This window comes from Schistocerca gregaria, chromosome 4, assembly GCF_023897955.1.
Source record: "Schistocerca gregaria isolate iqSchGreg1 chromosome 4, iqSchGreg1.2, whole genome shotgun sequence".
In the NCBI taxonomy this organism is placed as follows: Eukaryota; Metazoa; Arthropoda; class Insecta; order Orthoptera; family Acrididae; genus Schistocerca; species Schistocerca gregaria.
The window spans coordinates 99,791,395-99,814,101 of NC_064923.1; the positions used below are offsets into that span (position 1 = coordinate 99,791,395).

A 22,707-nucleotide genomic window follows, 5' to 3' on the forward strand; every position below is an offset into this window, starting at 1 on the left:
GCGCCAGCTGCAGGGCGCTATCCGCAAGGCGCAGTCGTGGGCTGTAGCGCACGGCTTCCAGTTTTCGGCCGCTAAGACCTGCGTTGTGCATTTCTGCCGGCGTCGCACGGTTCACCCTGAGCCACGCCTTTACCTTGACGGTGAACCTATTGCTGTGGTAGAGACGCATCGGTTCTTGGGACTGGTATTTGATGCCCGGTTGACTTGGCTGCCTCATATTAGGCAGCTTAAACAAACATGCTGGCGGCATTTAAACGCTCTCCGTTGCCTTAGCCACACCGGATGGGGTGCCGATCGGTCCACCCTTCTCCGGCTGTATCAAGCGCTGATCCAGTCCCGCCTTGATTATGGGTGTGTGGCTTATGGTTCGGCGTCGCCATCAGCGTTGCAATTGCTGGATCCCATCCATCACTGCGGGATCCGACTCGCCACAGGAGCATTTCGGACAAGCCCTGTTGACAGCTTACTTGTGGAGGCTGGTGTTCCTCCATTGCGGATCCGGCGCGACCGACTTCTGGCCGCTTATGCTGCCCACGTTTGTAGCTTGCCAGGGCATCCCAACTACCGTCTCCTGTTCCCGCACTCGATCGTCCATCTTCCAGACAGGCGGCCCCGGTCAGGGTGTACGATCGCGGTTCGCATCCGGGCTCTACTGTGTGGGATTGAGTTTTTTCCTCTCCCGCCTGTTTTCCGGGCCAATCTCCGTCTGCCCCCTTGGTGTGTGCGCCGACCATGCATTCGGCTGGATTTGGCACAGGGTCCGAAAGACTCGGTCCCTCCTCCGGCCCTCCGCCGCCGCTTTGTTGCTCTCCTTGCCGAGTTTCCCGGATCTGCCGTGACCTATACCGACGGTTCGATGGTCTCTGGTCGCACTGGTTACGCTCTTACTCTAGAGGCTCATTGTGAGCAACGATCGCTGGCACCCGGGAACAGTGTATACACTGCCGAGTTGGTTGCCATCTATCGCGCCCTAGAGTATATCCGCTCCCGCTCAGGTGAGTCCTTTGTCATCTGTAGTGACTCCCTGAGTGGTTTACGAGCTCTTGACCAGTGCTTTCCTCGTACCCGTCTGGTGATGGCCATCCACGAGTCGCTCCATGCTCTTGCCCGTTGCGGCCGCTCCGTGGTCTTTGTTTGGACCCCAGGTCATGTCGGCATCCCGGGCAATGAGCGGGTTGACACGCTGGCTAAACAGGCAGTGAGTTCACCGGCTCTGGAACTCGGCCTTATGGAGTGTGATCTCCTGTCGCTTTTGCGCCAGAAAGTGCTTGGTGCCTGGGGTGACGAGTGGCGCACCCTGCCCACGCCCAACAAACTTCGGGCGGTGAAGGAGACGACCCGTGTGTGGCGCTCCTCCATGCGGGCCTCTCGGAAGGACTCTGTCGTCCTCTGCCGGCTGCGCGTTGGCCACACGTGGCTGACGCACGGCCATTTGTTGCGCCGGGAGGACCCACCGCTATGTCGCTGCGGGGCAGCTCTGACGGTGGTCCACATTTTGGTGGACTGCCCGCTTTTAACAGGACTCAGGCAGACGTTTGCGCTGCCTGATACCCTCCCTGCCCTTTTATGTGATGACGATGCTATGGCGGACCTCGTGTTGAGTTTTATTCGGGCAGGGGGTTTTTATCGTATGATTTGAGTGTTTGTCCTTTTATTTCCTGTATTGCCTTGGGCCTTTGGCCTGTGGTTTTAAACTGTGGGTTTTAATGTCATTTGGTGGTTGGCTTTTCCTTATTTTCATGGTCGGCCAACCACCTTCACACTCGGTGCGATTTTAGTTCCGTTTGTCTGGTCTTTGTCTGCCTTTCTTGTATTGTGTCGTCCCTTCTCTCAGTTCTCCGTTTTTAACGACTGACAGTTTTTATTTCGTGTGATTTTATCGTGGAACAAGGGACCGATGACCTTAGCAGTCTGGTCCCTTCAATCCCACACCCAACCAACCAACCAACAAATAACAGTCTACCAGTTTCTCCTTGCTTTCAGCTGACTGTAGCGCCAACATAGCAAGTCCATATTGGCTAATTTTTCAAGACCAGATCTGTCAATCATCCAGATTGTTGCCCCTGTAACTACCGAAAATGCTACTCATCTATTTTTGGAACCACATGTAGCTCTAGCTCTTTCCTCTCCACAGATATCCTTCATTGTAGTTTCATCTACAATACAGCTGTCTGTCACTGAAGCATACAGGCCACTCCACCTCAACAAGGTCACAGGGATAAGCTATTAAATATCAAAGAAGAAGTTAAAGTAATTGTTCACGAATTCTTTTACTCAAAAATAATACACTTCTATGATAAGGTTACAGAACCTTATAACACATTATAACAAATGGTTGGACAATGAACAGACGGAGGATGAGGCATTGGACTCATGTATGGTATTCTTGTTCCTATCCAGCCACTCTGGTGCAGGTTTCTCATAGTTTCCCTAAATCACTTCAGGTGAATGTTGAGGAGGTTCCTTTGACAGGGCCATGACTTATTATTGACACTATTCTCAGCTGATTAAGCTTATTGCTGTCTCTCCTGAGACACTGATGTCTATGGGAATTAAGTTACAGTCTTCCTTCTTTCAGCTACAAATACAGTTTGAGGAAATAATGGCAGATCTATACTTGTACAGAATCTGAGAAAAATACTGATTCCAAAAACAGTCAGTTATCCCAGGATTTCTAAGGGCCTTGTCTTTTTTCCTACTTGCTCCTCTCCTGCCTTCACTATTTCATTTATCAAAGGTACCCATTCATTCTCTGCTGTTTTTCTTTCACCAATTTCAGTCAATAATTGCCTCATGCTCCACCTGAAACTCTCAACTTCTGGTTGTTTCAACATATCCAAGTCCTGTCATCTTAATTTCCTAGCTTTCTGCATTTTTCAGCATTAATGTGCATGTCCCTCATCATAAATTGTGGTCAGAGTCCACATTTATTCCTGAAAAACTTTTCATTTTAAAATCTGCTTTTCAAGTCTCTGTCCTACCATTGTATAATCTCTCTGAAGCACTACTTGTCACTAGGTCTCTTCCATGTGTACTAACTCTGTTCCTGATTTTCAACCGGTAGCAATCATTAAATTGTTCTTTGTACAAAATTCTATCAGTTCCCTTCCCACTTCATTTCTTTTCCCAATCCATATTTGCATGCTGTTACTCCTTCTCTTCCTTTTTCTACTATTAAATTATAGACCTCCATCTCAATTGAATTAATATCTCCCTTATCATATTGAATAATTTCATGTTTGAGTCTATTCATCAAATGTAGGACTAATAGGCATACATGTGTGTTCTGTTGTGATGAATCATAGATTGTGTTTATTTTGGTTTGATAATCCATTTGCAATGCTGTTCACTGTAATTCTCCCACATTCCTTTTTTTCTTATTCATTATTACACCTACTCCTGCATTACCCTGTTTCATTTGGTGTTGATAACCCTGTATTCAACTGATCAGAGCTCTTGGTCTTCTTACCACCACAATCTACTAATACCCACTATATCTAATGTTATCATATTTAACCAAAATGTTGGTGGATTAAAGAAAAAGTAGATTCTCACAAAAGTAAAGAAAAAAAATAATGTTACCATTTTTCACCAAAATATTCCAGGATTGAAGAATAATGTAGATGAGCTCCTGGTTTGTTTAGATGACATTGAATCTGATAATTTAATAGATATACTATGCCTGTCTGAGCATCACATTGTGTCTGATATGGAAAAGGTTATAAACTAGCTGCACATATAAGTAGAGAGAATAAGGTGAGAGGAGGAGTTGCCATATATGTCAAAAGTTATCACTGTGTAAAAAGCTTAGATACCAAAAGTTTTGTCTAGTGCAACATATAGAAGTATGTGCCTGTCAACTTAAACTAAAGGAGGGCTCTTTTATAATTGTAACAGTATATTGGTCCCTTTCAGGATACTTTCATTTATTCTTCAAAAATTTGGATGCCTTGTTGTGCTATCTCAAAAATGGTTCAAATGGTTCTGAGCACTATGAGACTTAACAGCTGTGGTAATCAGTCCCCTAGAACTTAGAACTACTTAAACCTAACTAACCTAAGGACATCACACACATCCATGCCCGAGGCAGGATTCGAACCTGCGACCGTAGCAGTCAAACGGTTCCGGACTGCACGCCTAGAACCACGAGATGTTGTGCTATCTGTCAGCTAGGGGAAAGCAAATTATTATTTGATTCACTGAAAGAGTGTAATAGGAAGAATGACCTGGAAGTCTTGCTCGGTTCTTTCCGTTTGACATCCATCATTAATTTTTCTACTCGGGTAGTAAAGGACAGCAGCACATTGATAGATAATACTTTTATATACCAAGATTAGTTTAAAAACATAAATTTTTGTCCTGTTGAGAATGGCCTTTCTGATCATGGTGCTGAGCTAGATTAGATTAGATTAGATTAGATAAGAGAAGTTTTTCATTCCATAGATCCGTGCTGAGGAGATCCTTGTGGATGTGGAACATGTCAATTTCTTTTTAGCTGAAATAACAATACTAATAGTATGAGTATATACAATACATCATTTGTTTCTATTAAAAAATTCATCAATGGAGTAGAAGGGGTTGGCCCCTAGTAAGTCTTTCAGGCGCCTTTTAAACTGATCTTTATTTGTAACCAAATTTTGTATGTTTGCTGGCAAATGATTGAAGATGAGTGTTCCTGAGTAGTGGACCCCTTTTTGAACTAAAGTAAGTGCTTTTAAGCCCTTGTGCAGATCATTTTTGTTCCTGGTATTGTATGTATGAGCTGAGTTGTTTGTTGGAAAAAGTGATATATTATTTAGGACAATTTTCATTAAAGAGTAAATATACTGAGAGGCAGTAGTTAGTATACTCAGTTCTTTGAAGAGGTTTCTACAGGACGCCCGTGAATTTACTCCACAAATAATACGAATTACACACTTTTGGACTCTGAGAACTTTTGTTTGACTTAAAGAGTTACCCCAAAATATTATACCATATGACATTATGGAATGAAAGTAGGCAAAGTATGTAAGCTTTTTCATTTCTTTTGTCACCTATGTCTGCTAACATTTGAATTGCAAATACAGATTTGTTAAGGTGTTTCTGCAGTTCTGTGGTGTGCTCCTCCCAACTGATTTTATTATCGAATTGTAATCCCAGGAATTTAAGACTGTCAACCTCTTCTATCTGCTCTTCTTCATAGTTTATGCACATGCTGGGTGGAAACCTCTTACAGGTTCTGAATTGCATATAGTGAGTCTTTTCGAAGTTTAATGTCAGTGAGTTGGCTTTAAACCATTTATTAATATCCATAAAAATATCATTAGCAGATCTTTCTAGAATTACACTCGACATACTATTTATTGCTCAAATAGTTTAAATCATACCTAACTGGAAGAGTGCAGGACGTTGAAATAAGTAGTTCACATAATATCCAAAGAGCTGTTGATCTCTCAAACTGGGGAACAATCGAGAATGGGGTGCCACAAGGTTTGGTCTTGGGTCCTGTGCTGTTCTTAATATGTATTAATGGCTTGCCATTCTATATTGACGTAGATGCAAAGCTCGTACTTTTTGCCGATGATACAATTGTAGCTATAACACCCAACAGAGAAGAATTAACTGATGAAATTGTAACTGATGTTTTTCTGAAAATCATTAAGTGGTTTTCTGCAAATGGGCTCTCATTAAACTTTGACAAAACACAGTATATACAGTTCCACACAGTAAATGGAATGACACTATTAATAAATATAGACTTTGATCAGAAATCGGTAGCTAAGGTAGAAAATTCAAAATTTTTAGGTATAGCCATTGATGAGGGGTTGAACTGGAAAGAACACACTGCATAGTTCCCACCTGTACATCTGAATGGATAGCTGTTTTGCTGCTGGAATACTTTACACAGAAGGGCACTATCATCATTAAACTCTTCAGCAGAGCTGCATGTCCTCAGGAAATGTAACTGTAGTTTTCTCCTGCCTGCAGTTGTGTCACAGTACCAACATAGAATGACCATGTTGGCTAATAAATATTTGTCTCTGTCAGAAAATCCATGTAAACTTTTAAGCAGAAGCACAGAACATATAGCTGCATGACTAATAGAACTACAAAAACACATCTTCATTACAACAGTACTTCAATAGTTGAGTTGTATTTTGCAACAATATCTCCTGCAATGTAGCATGTTTAATACAACCAGTAACATGCTACAGACACCCCTCATTGTGTTGTTATCAAAACTACAAAACCATGATTGCACCATAAGTTTACATATATTTGTCAGCTCTTCCATTTTGTAAAGTATTTCGTATTATTATTAGTATCATTATTATTATCATTTTTATTATTATTACAGCTACAATTTCTTCAGTCTTGAACTTTGTGATACAGTTGATTTGTCTTTACCCACCATTAGTCACACAGACTACAAGTGTAGTGACTGCCTTCCCATTCTAGATGGACACAGTAGCTTCCAGTAGGTGGGTTGAAAAAAAAAAAAAAAAAAAAAAAAAAAAAAAAACACCTAAAGCAAAAATTTAAAGTTCTCTTTTTAAATTGGACTACTCCTGTAGTCCTTGTGCCTAAACTTGTCCCATGGGATGGAGGGTTAAAGTTTATTACATCAGGAAATATGATTTTAAAATATCATAAATTAATTACTATGCAGTTGAGAATGAATGACATAGCCAGTTTTGAAGATCAGTTATTCCTGATTTGGAGCTAGTAATTAGCTTGTCTTGAAATTTTGAAATTCAAAAGTCATTAATTAATTAAGATCCAATTTCAAGATACAGCCCATTTTTTGTACCATGTTATGTTTCTAAAAATTGTTCTGCTGATACTGTGGCTCAAATTTTTTGAATATATTGATTTTCTTGGATTTTGTATATTTTGGATTTTAAGAGAAATATTCTAAATTTAAACATTTGTTAAACAGATTACAAATGGCAGCTCTACCAAAGCCATGGAAAATATATTGCTTATGAAATCACAGTATCAAAAAGTAATTTCTTGTGATTTTGCAAAACACAAGGGCACAAATCATTTGGTACATGAAATAACTAGTCATAAAAATACAGTCTGGTAAACTCTATAATATTCACTCTTTAGAATTACTATTCAGATCATCTTCTTCTTTTCCTCTCTCTCTCTCTCTCTCTCTCTCTCTCTCTCTCTCTCTCTCTCTCTCTCAAGGTGAGCTATGAAGACTTTTCAGTTCACAGTGATAATGGATGGAGAAACTTGACACAGTGGGGGATGAGGTGCAGTAAAAAATATGTAAAAATATTTCGACTACTAACAGCCATGCTTAGCAGAAAAAAATCCTACTAGTTTCTATCTAAATGATGTTTCTGCATATTTTTGGTTAAATAAACTATATTTTCTCTCTTTCTCTGTGTATGAAATGTTCAATGTTAATTTTAGGTTAGAATTACATCTGCTGGAGAGGGGAAATGTCGAGGAGAACTTACCATTGCAGAGGAACATCAGAATCCACTAGGAACTATGCATGGTGGATTCATAGCAACATTGGTTGACCAGATGTCGATGTTTGCTCTTCAGACACATGAAAATAGACCTAAAGCTGTTTCTGTGAATATAAATGTGAGGTGAGTTTTAAATATTCACAGAAAAAATTAAAAGAGGAAACAAGACAGTGCATATGGTGGGATTAACTGAACAGTGCTAACACACATTCACATATTAAAATAAATTTGAGAATGCACCCAAAGAAACAGAGAGAAAGAGAGAGGCAGAAGGCGGAGGATAGAAGAGGAAGAAAAGGACTATGGAAGAAATTAGAAAGTTTAAGGTGGAAACTGATAAATTAAGACATGGGTGATAAAAAGTCGATAACAGCATAATAGAAGCTTCTGAAATGTGGTATTACAAAAGACTGGTAAAGAACGCATGGGTAGATTGGATAACTAATGAAGAGATGCTAAATTAAATGGGAGAGAAAATGAGCACAGAAAAGAAGGGGGTAAAAATTAAAGAGGAAGACCAACACTTTGATAAAGTAAGCATATTCAAATGGCTTTAGATTTCAATAGTTAATTAGAGAATAGGAGACATGAGAGAGAAGACCTAAACAATATCAGGCAGGACTGTAGTCATAAGTTAGACAGCCAATTCTCATCTGTGAATTTGTTTGAGGGGTCAAACACTAATTCAAGTGCTGCAACCAGTACACAGATATAGCACATTTGACACAAGCATACATTGTCTGTGATGACTTAGTCAGCCAAACTGTAACGCGTAAAAAATCCTTGTTTATGAGAATCACTAAACATTTAAAACTGATAGTAAAGTTGTTTATTTGTAACTTTGAGATTATCATTTGTAATCAGTACCAAAAAGGTACAAAATATTTGCTAAGACAAATCTGAATAGGAATATATTCATCTTTCTGCATGTATATCCAACCAGATGGCAGTTATAAGAGTCGAGGGACATGAAAGGGAAGCAGTGGTTGGAAGGGAGTGAGACAGGGTTGTAGTCTCTCCCCGATGTTATTTAATCTGTATATTGAGCAAGCAGTGAAGGAAACAAAAGAAAAATTTGGAGTAGGTATTAAAATCCATGGAGAAGAAATAAAAATGTTGAGGTTCGCCGATGACATCGTAATTCTGTCAGAGACAGCAAAGGACTTGGAAGAGCAGTTGAACGGAATGGATAGTGTCTTGAAAGGAGGATGTAAGATGAACATCAACAAAAGCAAAACGAGGATAATGGAATGTAGTCGAATAAAGTAGGGTGATGCTGAGGGAATTAGATTAGGAAATGAGACACTTAAAGTAGTAAAGGAGTTTTGCTATTTAGGAAGTAAAATAACTGATGATGGTCGAAGTAGAGAGGATATAAAATGTAGACTGGCAATGGCAAGGAAAGCGATTCTGAAGAAGAGAAATTTGTTAACATCGAGTATAGATTTAAGTGTCAGGAAGTCATTTCTGAAAGTATTTGTACGGAGTGTAGCCATGTATGAAAGTGAAACATGGACAATAACTAGTTTGCACAAGAAGAGAATAGAAGCTTTCGAAATGGGGTGCTACAGAAGAATGCTGAAGATTAGATGGATAGATCACATAACTAATGAGGAAGTATTGAATAGGATTGGGGAGAAGAGAAGTTTGTGGCACAACTTGACCAGAAGAAGGGATCGGTTGGTAGGACATGTTCTGAGGCAACAAGTGATCACCAATTTAGTATTAGAGAGCAACGTGGAGGGTAAAAATCGTAGAGGGAGACAAAGAGATGACTACACTAAGCAGATTCAAAAGGATGTAGGTTGCAGTAGGTACTGGGAGATGAAGAAGCTTGCACAAGATAGAGTAGCATGGAGAGCTGCATCAAACCAGTCTCAGGACTGAAGACCACAACAACAACATCCAATCAGAGATATAATGAACTTTCATACTGGGAAAGGTGTGTACCCTACTGAGCCTCAGCACCAGGTATCTGCCTTTCATTTGATGGTGCTCTGTTAATTGACAATATGAACTCAGTGTCCTGTGGGTTGTTTCAGATTGCTATCACCTCCACAGCCCTTTTCCAAATGAGCTAAAATGTCTTCTTTTAACAGTAAAGGAATAAAACTACATATAAGAATAATACATCAGATTGAATGCTGTGATAATAAGCTAAGGCCTGTTTCCAGATTCAGAATTATCTTTTGGGAGAGGGGTAATGATGAACTTCTGTTTTTTTTATTAAAGTAGTGAACTGGAAAGGAACTCCATGCACAGACCAGTGCCTTTTTCTGGGCACAATTCTTGGTTGTCAGGACAGCCAGCAAAGAAACAGATGGATGCTTCATTGTCTGCGTATCAAGCATTTCTTGATGTGTAATTTTGAAGAGCCCTACCACAAAAACTGATGACTCAAGTGTGCAATTGTTACTGCACCTACATTGGTTCTGTTACCAAAGTTTGTTAAGATGTACAAGATATAGAGTAACTAGAATAATTTTGTTTAGAACAAGATACAAAGATAAAAGTAAATTGTATGTGTAGTAGACCTCTGTCTGCATAGTATATATCCAGAACATTGTTTTATTAAGATTTTATTTTTTTGGCAGAGGGAATTAGGTCATGAAGCCAATGGAAGTTTGCCATCAGGTACTCATAAATAGAATAAAAAGCGTGTTTTATTTGTATTTCTTTACAGTTTTCTTAAAAATGTTGATTTAATTCCTGATGGACAGAGGTAGTTGGTTGAATAGTGGGCAGCCCAAATTTTACACCCCGTCGTGACTGCTCTACAATCTGTGGGTTAAGAATAAAATAAGGAAAGGAATTATAAATGACAGTATGGTAGGTCCATATGTTAGCTCAGCACATCTTACAACTGCTGTCTACAGGGATGTTATTCAGAACATTTTCCCAGACATAGTACAGGACAAGCCCCTACAAATAAGGGAAAATATATGATTTATGCATGATGGGGTCAAGCACATTTCAGTCCTGTTTCTAATGCAGAGAAGTTTCATGAATATAGCATGTAAGCTTCTGGAACCATGTTTGTGTGTGTTTGGAAAGGTGCAACAGTCCATTATCCAACAACTACATACGAATGTAAAAGTAAATGGAGGAAGCTTTGAACATTTGTTACGATTTTTTGACTCAAGAAATTTATAAAACTTCTTTTCTTAGTAACACAAAAATAAAGGACATTTTCTTATTTTCCTGTCAGGAATCCACTATGAGAGTTTGACAAATATTTCTGATACACCCATATAAAAGAGCAGTGCATTGGCAGAGGTGTCATTTGTACTCAGGTGATTTGTGTGAAAAGATTTCCGATGTGATTATGGGTGCACAATGGGAATTAATAGACTTTGAAAGCAGAATGGTAGTTGAAGCTAGATGCATGGGACATTCCATTTCAGAAATCATTAGGGAAGTCAATATTCTGAGATATACAGTGTCAAGAGGGTACTGAAAGTACTAGATTTCGGGCATTACCTCTAACCACAGACATTGGTTGAAGCTAGATGCATGGGACATTCCATTTCAGAAATCATTAGGGAAGTCAATATTCTGAGATATACAGTGTCAAGAGGGTACTGAAAGTACTAGATTTTGGGCATTACCTATAACCACAGACATCACAGTGGCTGATGCCCTTCACTTAATGATTGAGACCAGGGCTTCTTGCATAGAGTTGTCTGAAATAACCACAGAAATGAATTTTGGATACACTACAAACTTATTCATTAGGACACTATGACAAGATTTGAGATTAATGGGCTATGGCAGCAGACAACATGTGGTGCCTTTGCTAGCAGCACGACATTGCCTGTGGCGCCTCTCCTGGGTTCATGACCACATCATTTGGGTACAACATGACTGGAAAACTGTGGCCTGTTCAGATGAGTCCTGATTTCAGTTGGTAAGAGCCAATGGAAAGGTTCAGGTATGGTGCACACACCATGAAGCCCTGGGCCCAAGTTGTGAACATCATGTGATCTCAATGTGCAGCTTGGCAGTCCAACTGAAATGGTCCAACTGAAATGGTCCAACTGAACTGATGGTGTTGCACTATCATGTTTTGCACATTCATTGTTAGCTGCTACAGGCAGAAGATGTGCTTTATTGGTGCTGCACATTTTAGGGATTTTGACCAAGATAAACTCATGCTGCAGTAGTCTTCTTCAGCACACCAGTGTAGAATTGTGCACAGAAACAGCTAAGTGAAAAATTCACACAGTATGCATTTTTATTTATATATAAAAGCCAAATTTGGAATTTTTCTCTGTGAGATGCATGTAGAAGGTTTGTGTGTCAATTTGAACTTATAGATTCACATGTTTTACTTACATGTTGCTTCCGCATAACCTTTCATTGATGGTATCAATACCCATGTGTATCACAATATCTTGTGAAATGTTGAACATTCATGAGTGCCACAATAAAGTTGCACTGTAATAATAAATTGCAGGCATTAACTTATTTGTACTCTTCAAAATTTTTTTAGAACAGTAGGCCTATCCTCATTTAAAACAATGGACCTCTAATTTCATTGTATAATTATGTGAGAAATAGGTTATATTTGAGAATGTTCTGACACTTACAAAACATTTGTGGTTCACAGTTCTGCCAAAGAATACGATCCCCTTGTATTTGACTGTATATCAACACAAATAAATGTGCATTATGGATGCTGCCAATATCCTTTGCACAACTCTGAGCAATTTGTAGGAAATTAGTGTCTGTGATTTACTTGATTTGATTTGATTTTGACAGGGAAACTAAAACAGCTTAGGTCTAATCCGCCACTGCCTGCACCGAAACCAAATTTATTGTGCGGTATTGCTCCCTGTATATCTAATAAAGCCAACCAATGCCCTTAAATAGTTCAAGGAGTCCCTTTACCAGTTTTTTGTTAGACACAATTTCTTCAGGTCTGGTTATCCCGAAGATTCTGTATTTTTTGCTCTCCAATGCCATGCATTTGAAGATTAAATGTGATGCAGTTTCTTCACCCTCATCACAGATCCTACATTTAGGGTCTTTTTCCGTTATACCCATGGTGTGTAGGTGTTTTTTTTTTTTGAAATTCCCATGGCCAGTCATCAGTCCAGTCATGAGTTTGATTTCTTTCCTTCAATCCCATGACTACAGAGCTTCTTTTAAAAGATGGTTTGGGCATCATTACCTTACCATGTTTTTCTTTATGGACCTTGGTCCAATATTCTACATCCTGTTTCCTAAGCCAGCTCTGTAGTTCTAGTTTGATGATAGCCTTGGTGATTGTCAGGACAGGTTCCAGTCCAATAAATGGGGTCATTGCTGCCATCCTGGCCAATCTGTTGGCTTGTTCATTGCCATAGATTCCTGAGTGGCCAGAGACCCACAGTAGGTTTACCCTGTTGCTTCCCTCTAGCTACACCAGAGCCCTGTGGTATTCTGCAACAATCTTAGATCTCGTTGGAGGTGCTGCCTTGTAGCACCTACATATATTCTCCTCCACACATTCCCTGAGTGCAGTAATTACAGCTTGGAATACCAAGGCCAGTTTTCATAGAGAGATGATATCCTCCAGTCTTGGCTAAACCCCGTACACCCCTGCCCCAATGCCTTGGTCTGATTTCGACCCATCAGTGAACCAAACAATGTCCCCCAAATGGTGTCAAACTTTTTTTCCCCCACTGCTCCCTACTTCCAATTATTATATTGTAATGCTTGTTGAAGTAGTTGGGAGTTTTTATGTAGTCAGCTGGCATTCCCCCAGCCATTCCTATATTTACCTCACTCACTATCTTAATGTTTGATTCAGGATATCCCAATGAGATCCAGTTTTTACCAGTTTTAAGTCTGTATGCCCCAGCTGCTGCCAAAGGTGTAGTGGAGGCATGTCCAGCATGACTTTTATCTCAGCTGTTGGTGTGCTGCTAATTCTGCCTGTTATGGCTAAGCAGGCCAGTCTCTGCATCTTAGCAAGCTCCTTGGTTGCAACCCGCTGTTCTACCTTCTTGCACCACACTACAGCCCCGCAGGAAATCCTAGGTCTAACCACCGTGGTGTATATCCAGTGCATACCTCTGGGGCTTAGGCCCCAGTTTTTATCACAAGCCCTTCTGGTACTCACTAGAGTACTTTTCGCCTTGGAGCAGATGCTCTTAATGTGAGGGATCCATGTTAGTTCCTCATCTAAGGTTACCCTAGATATTTCACTATCCCCTTCACAGGTAGATTCCAACTTGAGTGTTGGATATACCTCTTCATGAATGCCAACACAACAGTCTTCTTGGGATTAACCCTTAGATCCCATTTAGTCTTGCCCAATATCCAATCCTCCTTGTGCCATATTTCTAACTGTGTCAGTAAATTTGCCAAGTATTACTATGAAAAGGCCATCTGAATATCCTTGGTAGAAGCATTGTCTGGAATTTAGTTCCTCAATGAATTCATTCATCACTAGATTCCACAATAAAAGGGGCAGACCTCTTCCTTGTGGGCAACCTATAGTGGTGTTAATTACCATCTTTTCATCCATCATGTTAGCCTCTACCTTCCTTCCACTAAGCATGGTCCTGGTCCACCTACATATAGTAGTTCCCAGGTCATGCACCTCTGCTGCCCTTACCATGGAATCATAGGTCATGTTACTGAAGGCCCCCTTGATATCCAGGAAGATGCAGAGGCCTATTTCTTGGAAAAGTGCTTTCCCAAGGAGTCAATGGAGAGCTCTCTCACATGATTTACCTGGTTGATATGCATGTTAGTTTGAATGTAGAGGGGCTCTAATTAGTCTCGTCTCCCCAACATATACATTAACCAGTTTTTCCAATGTTATGAGAATGGAGGAGGACAGACTGATTGGTCTCATATCCTTGGTCTTGGTATGATCAATTCTCCCTGGCTTTGGAATGAAGACAACCTTCACTGTCCTCCGACCATTGAGAATGATTCCTACTGTTAGACTAACCCTGAATAACCTGCATAGGACTCTTATGAGATTCTCTCCTGCCTGTTGCAGGAGAGCTGGAAAGATTCCATCTGGGCCAGATGACTTGAACGGTTGGAATGTTCCCACTGCCCATTGGATTTTATTGAAGTCCGCACACTCCTTGGCTGATTTCCAGTCCTCTCTCTTAGTGCGTGAGAACCATTGTCTCTCCGGGATCACATTCTGGTTTGTGTTTCCTGGTAGAGCGTATTGAGGAAAGTGAAATTTGAGAAGATGTGCTGTGTTTGTATATTCCCCATCCTTCTTCCTCAGTGTACCTTCTGGATTGGTTGGTATTCCAGTGAGGATTCTGTGGAGTCTGGCTTGAGCAGCTGTACTCTCCACTTCTTCACAGAGTGCCTTCCAGGATGCCTCCATTGCTTGTCTAATTGCAAGCTTGTAGTTGACAAGGGCCTCATGATATTTTGCCTATTGTCCTTTATGTCTTGCAAGGTTAAACAGTCTTTGTATCTATTTCCTTTGCATTTCCAAGTTATTATTCCACCAAGGCACACTCCTATTTGTGCACTTCTTGATGATTTGTACAGTCATCCTGACATGAGGTCACTATGGCAGAGGTAACAGCCTCTGCTACTTCCTCAAACTCTACTGGACTCATTATCGAGGTTTTAATTTCCGATAAGCCTAAGCAAGGTCCCTTCTATATGTTTCCCATCTGTTCTCCTGGGAGTCCTGTAGGTCATGGTCTGTCTGATTCCCATTTCAAGCTTGAATGTAACATACGTGTGATCCGATGAGGATGGCTGTAACATCACGTGCCATTGTTTGACATAGCTGCCCATCATCATCATCATCATCATGGAACCAAAGGCTATGTCAATTACTTCTTCCCTTCCGCTATTCCTGAATGTAAGCTCATTGCCCCTATTCAGGACCTCCAAGTTCTTAGCTAAAAGAAAGTCAAGAAGGTGCTCACCTCTACTGTTGGTGTCCTTGCTGCCACACTCTAGTTTGTGGGCATTGGCCTCACATTCCACCAACAGTTGGTCACCTTGCCGATGGCAAGCTTCTACCAGTCTCCTCACCTCCTAAGGAGCTAGTTTCCTCCTCTGCACCCCAGACAAGGCTTTCATATTGATCTGGTTCAACTTCTCGGTTACAGTACCCACTTCTGGCTCAGGTCTAGACCCTGATTCGGTAGTGGGAATGCCTTCCATTGGTTCTGACCCCAATGTTAGGGTGTCTGAGGTCTCAGTTTGCCCCTCAGTTTGTTTTAATTCATTTTCTTTAGTTGTGTCCGTATTGGTCCCACGAGATTTGGGGATCCACACGGTCCACACCACGAATACCCCACACAGTGTAAGGCTAATTACTCAGGGATGTCGCCCGGTATCCCTGAAGTTCCATTTGTGACACATCTTGCCATGTACCACACACCCCTCAGCATGGATCGCATCACACCCTGGGTTGGGAAAGGGAATTGGGAGTGGATAGGGAAGATGGGATGTTGTGGGACACTCTTAGTCTGATCCATCAGCTGAGGCCTTTCCGGCAGTAGGTTCTTTACCTTTGGCATAGCCCTCAGCTTCAAGCAGATATGCAAACCTCTCCACCCGCAGGGGCAAGTGTGTCCCCCGGAGAGGTGTGGTTTACTTACTGTAGCAAATATTCTAACACACATACTGTGTTACATCTAATTTTCCCTCAAAGAGGAGTAGCTCTATATATTATCCACATTTATTGCAAATTAACTCCATTTTCAAGTTTGCTAACAACTGTCATTAATCACAAAACATTTTAGGAAACTAGTAATTTTTACCATAAGCTTTTATGTCACCTCAATAGGAATCTCATTTTGTGTATTTGTCTCAATTCTTATAGGGAATTAGCAAATTTTTATCTCAACAGATTGAAAGATAATCAGCAGCCTTAATGTATAGTCATTTGTTCACTACAATGAACCATCCAAAATGCAGCTCCACGGGGAATAGTGTTATCAAACATGGGATGAGTTGGTTGACATTTGTAAGTAGCTGCAAAACACCCTGACTACTGTCAAACAGTCCGCAGCTCATGGTCTTGTGTTCTCTTTCCCATATACGGGGTCCCAGGTTCAATTCCCGGCAGGGTCAGTAATTTTCCCTGCCTCGAGATGACTGAGTGTTGTTGTGTCGTCTTCATCATCATTATTCATCCCTATTACGGTCAGAGGAAGGCAATGGCAAACTAACTCCGCTAGGACCTTGCCTAGTTGGCAGTGCAGGTCTCCCGCACTGTTCACTACGCTCCTCGGAGTATGGGACCTCATCATCATCACTCTCAAACGACTGGCAGCTGCTGAAAATCAGTTTGTTAGAAGAGCTCCTGAGAGTCGTGTACCAGTGATACCTGTACCAAAGGTACTTCAAGCACTACCCTCTCCTGTGGATCCTGTCTCCCCTGCAGAGAGTACAGGATCTGTCATTACTCATCCATTTGACTGTGAGTGGCATGTCCATGGTAGATCTAGGCATCCTGTACAGGGTAGATGGGGACCAGGGAGGACTCAAGGTGTTGTATCAATACCCCTAACCAACAAGTTTGAGCTGCTGTCTTTAAGTGAAACTGAAACTGAGGCAGTGGGCCTCACTTCACCTGTGATGGGGAAACCTGCTTTACTCAGTGTCAAGAGGGGGGAAGTGCAAAAGGCTAAGAGTCTATTAATCATTGGCAGTTCAAATGTATGGCAAATGATGGTCTCCCTTATGGATATGGCAGCAATGGACAGGAAAGGATACCAGGTGCACTCAGTGTGTATGCCTGGGGGCCTCATTCTCAACATCTTGAAGATGCTATTTTGGCAGCCATGGAGGGAACAGGGTGCAACCAAATTTCAGATTTTGGTGGACATTGGAACAAATGATGTCTGTCGTCAGGGCTCTGAGTCATACTTGGTTCATTCCAGTGACTGGCAGAGAATGTTGAAAAGACCAGCCTTGTGGAAAGAGTTTTAATGAAGCTCACAATTTGTAACATGCTCCCCAAGGCTGATCATGGCTCTTTGGTTCTGAGTTGAGTTGAGTGGAAGGACTGAACCAGATAGAGACCTCAAAGGTTCTGTGACAAGCTTGACTGCAACTTGATGGAGTTGCACCATAGGGTTGAGAACTGTTGGCCCCCCAAGGAAACACAGAAGTATCAAAAGGAATGCCTTCCAGAGATGAGAGTATTAAAATCCTGATGGTTAACTGCCGAAGCTTTTGCAGCAAAGTGTAAGAGTTTGAAGCACTCATGAAAAGTAGTGAAGCTCACATAATACTAGGTACAGAAAGCTGTTTGAAACCTGAAATTGATAGAAGTGAGACTTTTGGGGAAATTTTGCATGTATATTGAAAAGATAGGCAAATGGGAAATGGAGGTGGTGTATTAGTCACACTAGACAAGGAACTCAAATCCACTGAGATAGGAATTGAAGCTGCATGTGAGATTATTTAGCAAGGACTCAATATCAAGGGTGGGCATAAAATGATAATAGCATCTTTCTATTGCTTGCCAAACTGACCTCCTGATATAACTGAAAACTTAGAGCAAGCCTCAGTTCACTTGTATGTAAGTTCCTCAATCATACTGTAATTGTCAGTGAAGACTTTAATCATCCAACAATTAATTGGCAAAATTTTCAGTTTTGTTAGTGGTGGGCATGATAAGACATGCTGTGAAATAGTACTGAATACCTTATCTGAAAACTATCTACAATAGATAGATAGGAACCAAACTTGTGACAGAAATGGATTGGATCTAATGGCAACAAATAGACCTGACATCTCTGAGGATGTCCACATCAAAACTGGTATCAGTGAACATGAAATGGTTGTAGCAACAAGATTACCATGTAAAAAGGACAGCTAAACCAAACACAAAAATGTACATGTTCAGTAAACTAGATAAAAAACCAGTAGTGTCATATCTCAATAAGGAACTTGAAACTTCTATCACAGGGCAGGAGCATGTAGACGAACTTTGGCTCAAGTTTGAAAGAATAGTTGACCATGCACTGGATAGAGATGTACTCAGTAGAACAGTTCATAATGGGAGGGACCCTCCATAGCATACAGTAAATGTAATGAAACTTCTAAAGAAACAGAGATTACTGTGTAAAAGAAAACATGGGGCTATAGATTAAGAGACGCTGAATGAAACACGTTTGGCTGTCAAGAGAGCAATATGTGATGCCTTCAATGATTACCATAGCAGAATATTGTCAAATAACATTTCACAAAATCCCGAAGAAATTCTGGTCATATGTAAAGGATGTTAGTGGCACCAGAGTTAGTATCCTATCCCTGATGAATTACACAGGAACTGAAATTGAGGGTAGCAAAGCAAAAGCAGAAATGCTTAACTCCATTTTCAAATATTCCTTTACAAAAGAAAATCCATCAGAATTGCCACAATTTAATTCTCATAGCACTTGAAATATGAATGAAATAAGTATTTGTGACATTGAGAAACAGCTGAAATCATCCAAATTGAACAAAGCTCCAGGGCCTGATGGAATCCATGTCAGATTCTATACTGAATTTGTGGCTCAGTTAGCCTCTCTCCTAATTATAATCTATTGTAGATCCCTCAAACAAAAAACTGTGCCCAGTTCTTGGAAAAAAGCACAGGTTGCACCTGTCTACAAGAAGGGTAGTAGAAGTGGTCCACAAAACTGCTGTCCAATTTCCTTGACATCCATTTTGTAGAATCTTATAACATATTCTGAGCGCAAACATAATGAGGTATCTTGAACAGAATGACTTCTTCAATGCCAACCAGCATTGATTCCAAAAACATCGATCATGTGAAACCCAATTCACACTTTTCTCACATGACATACTGAAAGCTTTGGATCAAGGCAATTAGGGAGACATAGTATTTCTTGGTTTCCAAAAAGCATTTGACTCAGTACCACACCTACACTTGTTGTCAAAAATATGATCATATGGGTGTCAAGTGAAATTTGTGACTGGATTGAGGACATTTTGGTAGGAGGACGCAGCATGCTATCTTCGATGGAGATTCATCATAAGATGCAGAAGTAACTTCAGGTGTGCCTCAGGGAAGTGTGTTGGGTTCTTTGCTGTTCATGTTGTACAGGCAATATTAATAGGAAAGTCAGGCTTTTTGCAGGTGATGCAGTTATCTATAACAAAGTACTACCTGAAAGAAGATGCATAAATATTCAGTCAGATCTTGAGAAGATTTCAAAGTGGGGCAAAAATTGGAAACATGCTTTAAATTTTTATAAATGTGAAATAGTGCATTCACAAAATGAAAAAATGTATCGTATGACAATAATATCAATGAGTCACTATTGTAATTGGCCAACTCATACAAATATCTGGGTGGAACACTCAGTGAGATATGAAGTGGAATTATCACATAGGCTCAGTCGTGGGTAAAGCAGCTGGCAGACTTTGGTTACTGGTAGAATACTGGAGAAGTGCAATAAGTCTATAAATGAGACTGTTTACAAATCATTCATGCAATCAGTTCTAGAATGTTGCTCAAGTGTGTGGGACTCATAGCAAATAGGACTAAGAGGGGATATTGAATGTATGCAGAGAATGACAACACAAATGGTCACAGGTTTGTTGGACACATGGGAGAGTGTCACAGAGATATTGGAGGAACTGAACTGGAAGGCTCTTGAAGATAGACGTGAACTATTCCGAGAAAGTTTGTTAACAGAGTTTCAAGAATAAGCCTTAAATGATGATTCTAGGAATGTACTACAATCCCCTGCACATCACTCACAGAGGGATCATGAGGATAAGATTAGAATAATTACAGCACACACAGAGGCATTCAAACAATCCTTCATCAGTGCTCCAAATGTGAATGGGATGGGAAGAAACCCTTATAATTGGTACAATGGGATGTAACTTCTGCCATGTACCTCATGGTGGTTTGCAGAGTATACGTGTAGATGTAGCTGGAGCAGTTCAGATTTCTTCAGTTAAGTCAGTGAATTTCTTTAATTGACACTTGGTATCTGCCAGAACACTTGGACATAGTTGTGACATTGTACAGTGTGAACAAAGCTGATGTCACATAAGCTTAATGGTCTTTGGTGACAGTAATATTGCAAATAATACTAGGTTTGGTACTTGTGTGCTAACTTTTTGAAAACTGAAACAATCAGTAAGAATGGTACAAATGAATCCAAACTCAGAGAATGTGTGTTTTCTTAAGTAACTGAGGAGTTCAGTGACTAAAGAGCTGTCTGTCAGACAAAGTGAAAACATGTAAGGAAGTTCCAGATTTACTTGTTGACATCAGAGAGCATAATATCAGCAGGTGAGTCAGTTTCCAATAATGCAGAATGACCTGTCTCTGGGGAGTGATTTTTGTCTGGGCCAGGTTGGTGATGTGCATACTGTTCTGTTGACTTCCATAGTCAAAATACTACTAAAAATTCAAAGTAGAGTATATAACTGCCTTTACAAATATTCTAAATGGCATAACATTACTTGTATCACTCTCATCTCTGCCTGTTCTGCAGCATATTATTCCACGCTCGATCCACTTGAAGAAAAATCATCCCTGAAAATTATTTTTTGTCACAAAGTAAACCAGCAATAGCATTCACGTGTTCCGTGTAGCCTGAAGTATTTATAGCTTCTGTGCAATGGAACCATTGTAATGGCAGGAATGTCATGAGTCCAGCCTGTTGCAGTTGGCTTTGAACCCTGAATGCAAACTAGCCTTCATCCATTCCTGAGCTATAGCGTTGAGTGAGTACTGTTGATAAAAGCATATGGTCTATTTCTCAGTGCAAATGAGCTGTCACCACACACCTTGGTCTCATTGTGTTCTCCAGTACACATTATTTGCTGTGAATTATGCTATCCACTTGTTCCTTCATTTCATCTTTGCCTCTATTCCTGGTCATGCTGCCTTGTTTGAACTCTCTCACATTCTGGTTATAAAACTCCTGAATACTGATGAGTCAAACTGGCACATCCTATCAGATTGACACTTTATGTCACACCTCCTCATGTGCCAAACTTGGCATCACACAGACTGTGATGGGACATGAGACAATGTCTTATGGGTGTTACAAATATCTGTCTCTCTGAAATCTCTTACAGATAGCATACTGTTGCATGCAACATTCAAAAACTGATTTGTATGAGTGATTTTGTATATAAAGTTGTGTAATCTTTTCACAAATGTGGCTGTGATGATGCTGCATGATCACATCTTCATTTGGAATAGTGTATGCAAGCTTGTTTTAAGCTGTTCTTGGATGAATGCTGATTGTATTTTCAACAATGTGTATGAAATATATCTTAATTCACTTCTTCTGTCTTTAGTCACTCTTTCATTTCTGTCTTACATGTACTATGATGAAAATTGCAATTTGCGTACTCTTTTTTTTCTGTGTAAATTGCTCATGTAAACTGCCTGAAGAAATTTGATAAACTTATTGATTAAAAATGTGGTGCAATAGTTCTAGGATATTAAATGTTACTGAACTTAAGAACAACACTTTCAATATTTCCATATTTTCAGTTACTTCAAGCCAGCAACAACAGGTGACGAAGTCATAATAGATGCAAGAACAATTCGTGCAGGAAAGAAAATGGCTTTCTTAGAGGTTGATCTTATAAAGAAAAAAACAGGAGAATTACTTGTAAGAGGTTCACATGCAGTATTTATTGTTTCACAGAAAACCATTTCATAGATTTTTTTCAGTATTTCAAATTGCATTAAAATACTGAAATTATTTTTGATGTTCCTAGATGTGTGATGTAAATTCTGACAGAATTGTGTAAGACAGCTGTACTTTTTAGTTTTATTTTAGTATGCACCACAGAGTATCACAGACGGAGATCTACTGCTGTGTTATATTTAAGAATGTTGAAGTATACTGTATTGTTGTTACACTTTTCTGTGCCATTGTATGTATGTTTTAAAAAGTATGACGTAGAAAAATATTGTTGGTTATATTAGTTGGTTCTAAACAGTATACCTCGGTTGGTTAGTAAAGAAATACTCTATCATAAAATGTATGTGTTATTAACATATATCTATATACATCACTACCCCTCTCCCCTCCCTGCCTCCTCCAGATTTGTGCTGCCATCCCACATGATAGTTGCATTCTGGTCCAAGCTGCCAGAATTGGCGGTCGTGTGTGTGTGTGTGTGTGTGTGTGTGTGTGTGTGTGTGTGTGTGTGTGTGTGAGTGTGAGTGTGTGTGTGTGTGTGAGAGAGAGAGAGAGAGAGAGAGAGAGAGAGAGAGAGAGAGAGAGAGAGAGAGAGAGAGAGAGAGAGAGAG

At 40.3% G+C, this 22,707-nt stretch overlaps 1 protein-coding gene across 1 annotated transcript in view; it reads left to right on the forward strand.

The window, feature by feature from the left end:
- The window catches only part of LOC126267220 (acyl-coenzyme A thioesterase 13-like), a 36,565-nt gene extending 14,130 nt beyond the window's left edge, over positions 1-22,435 (forward strand). The window contains exons 2-3 of the mRNA XM_049972197.1: positions 7,408-7,592; positions 21,940-22,435. Of these exons, the coding sequence (XP_049828154.1) occupies positions 7,408-7,592; positions 21,940-22,111 (357 nt within the window). The 3' untranslated portion in view covers positions 22,112-22,435. The remainder of the gene's footprint in view (positions 1-7,407; positions 7,593-21,939) is intronic.
- The last annotated feature ends 272 nt before the right edge of the window (positions 22,436-22,707 follow it).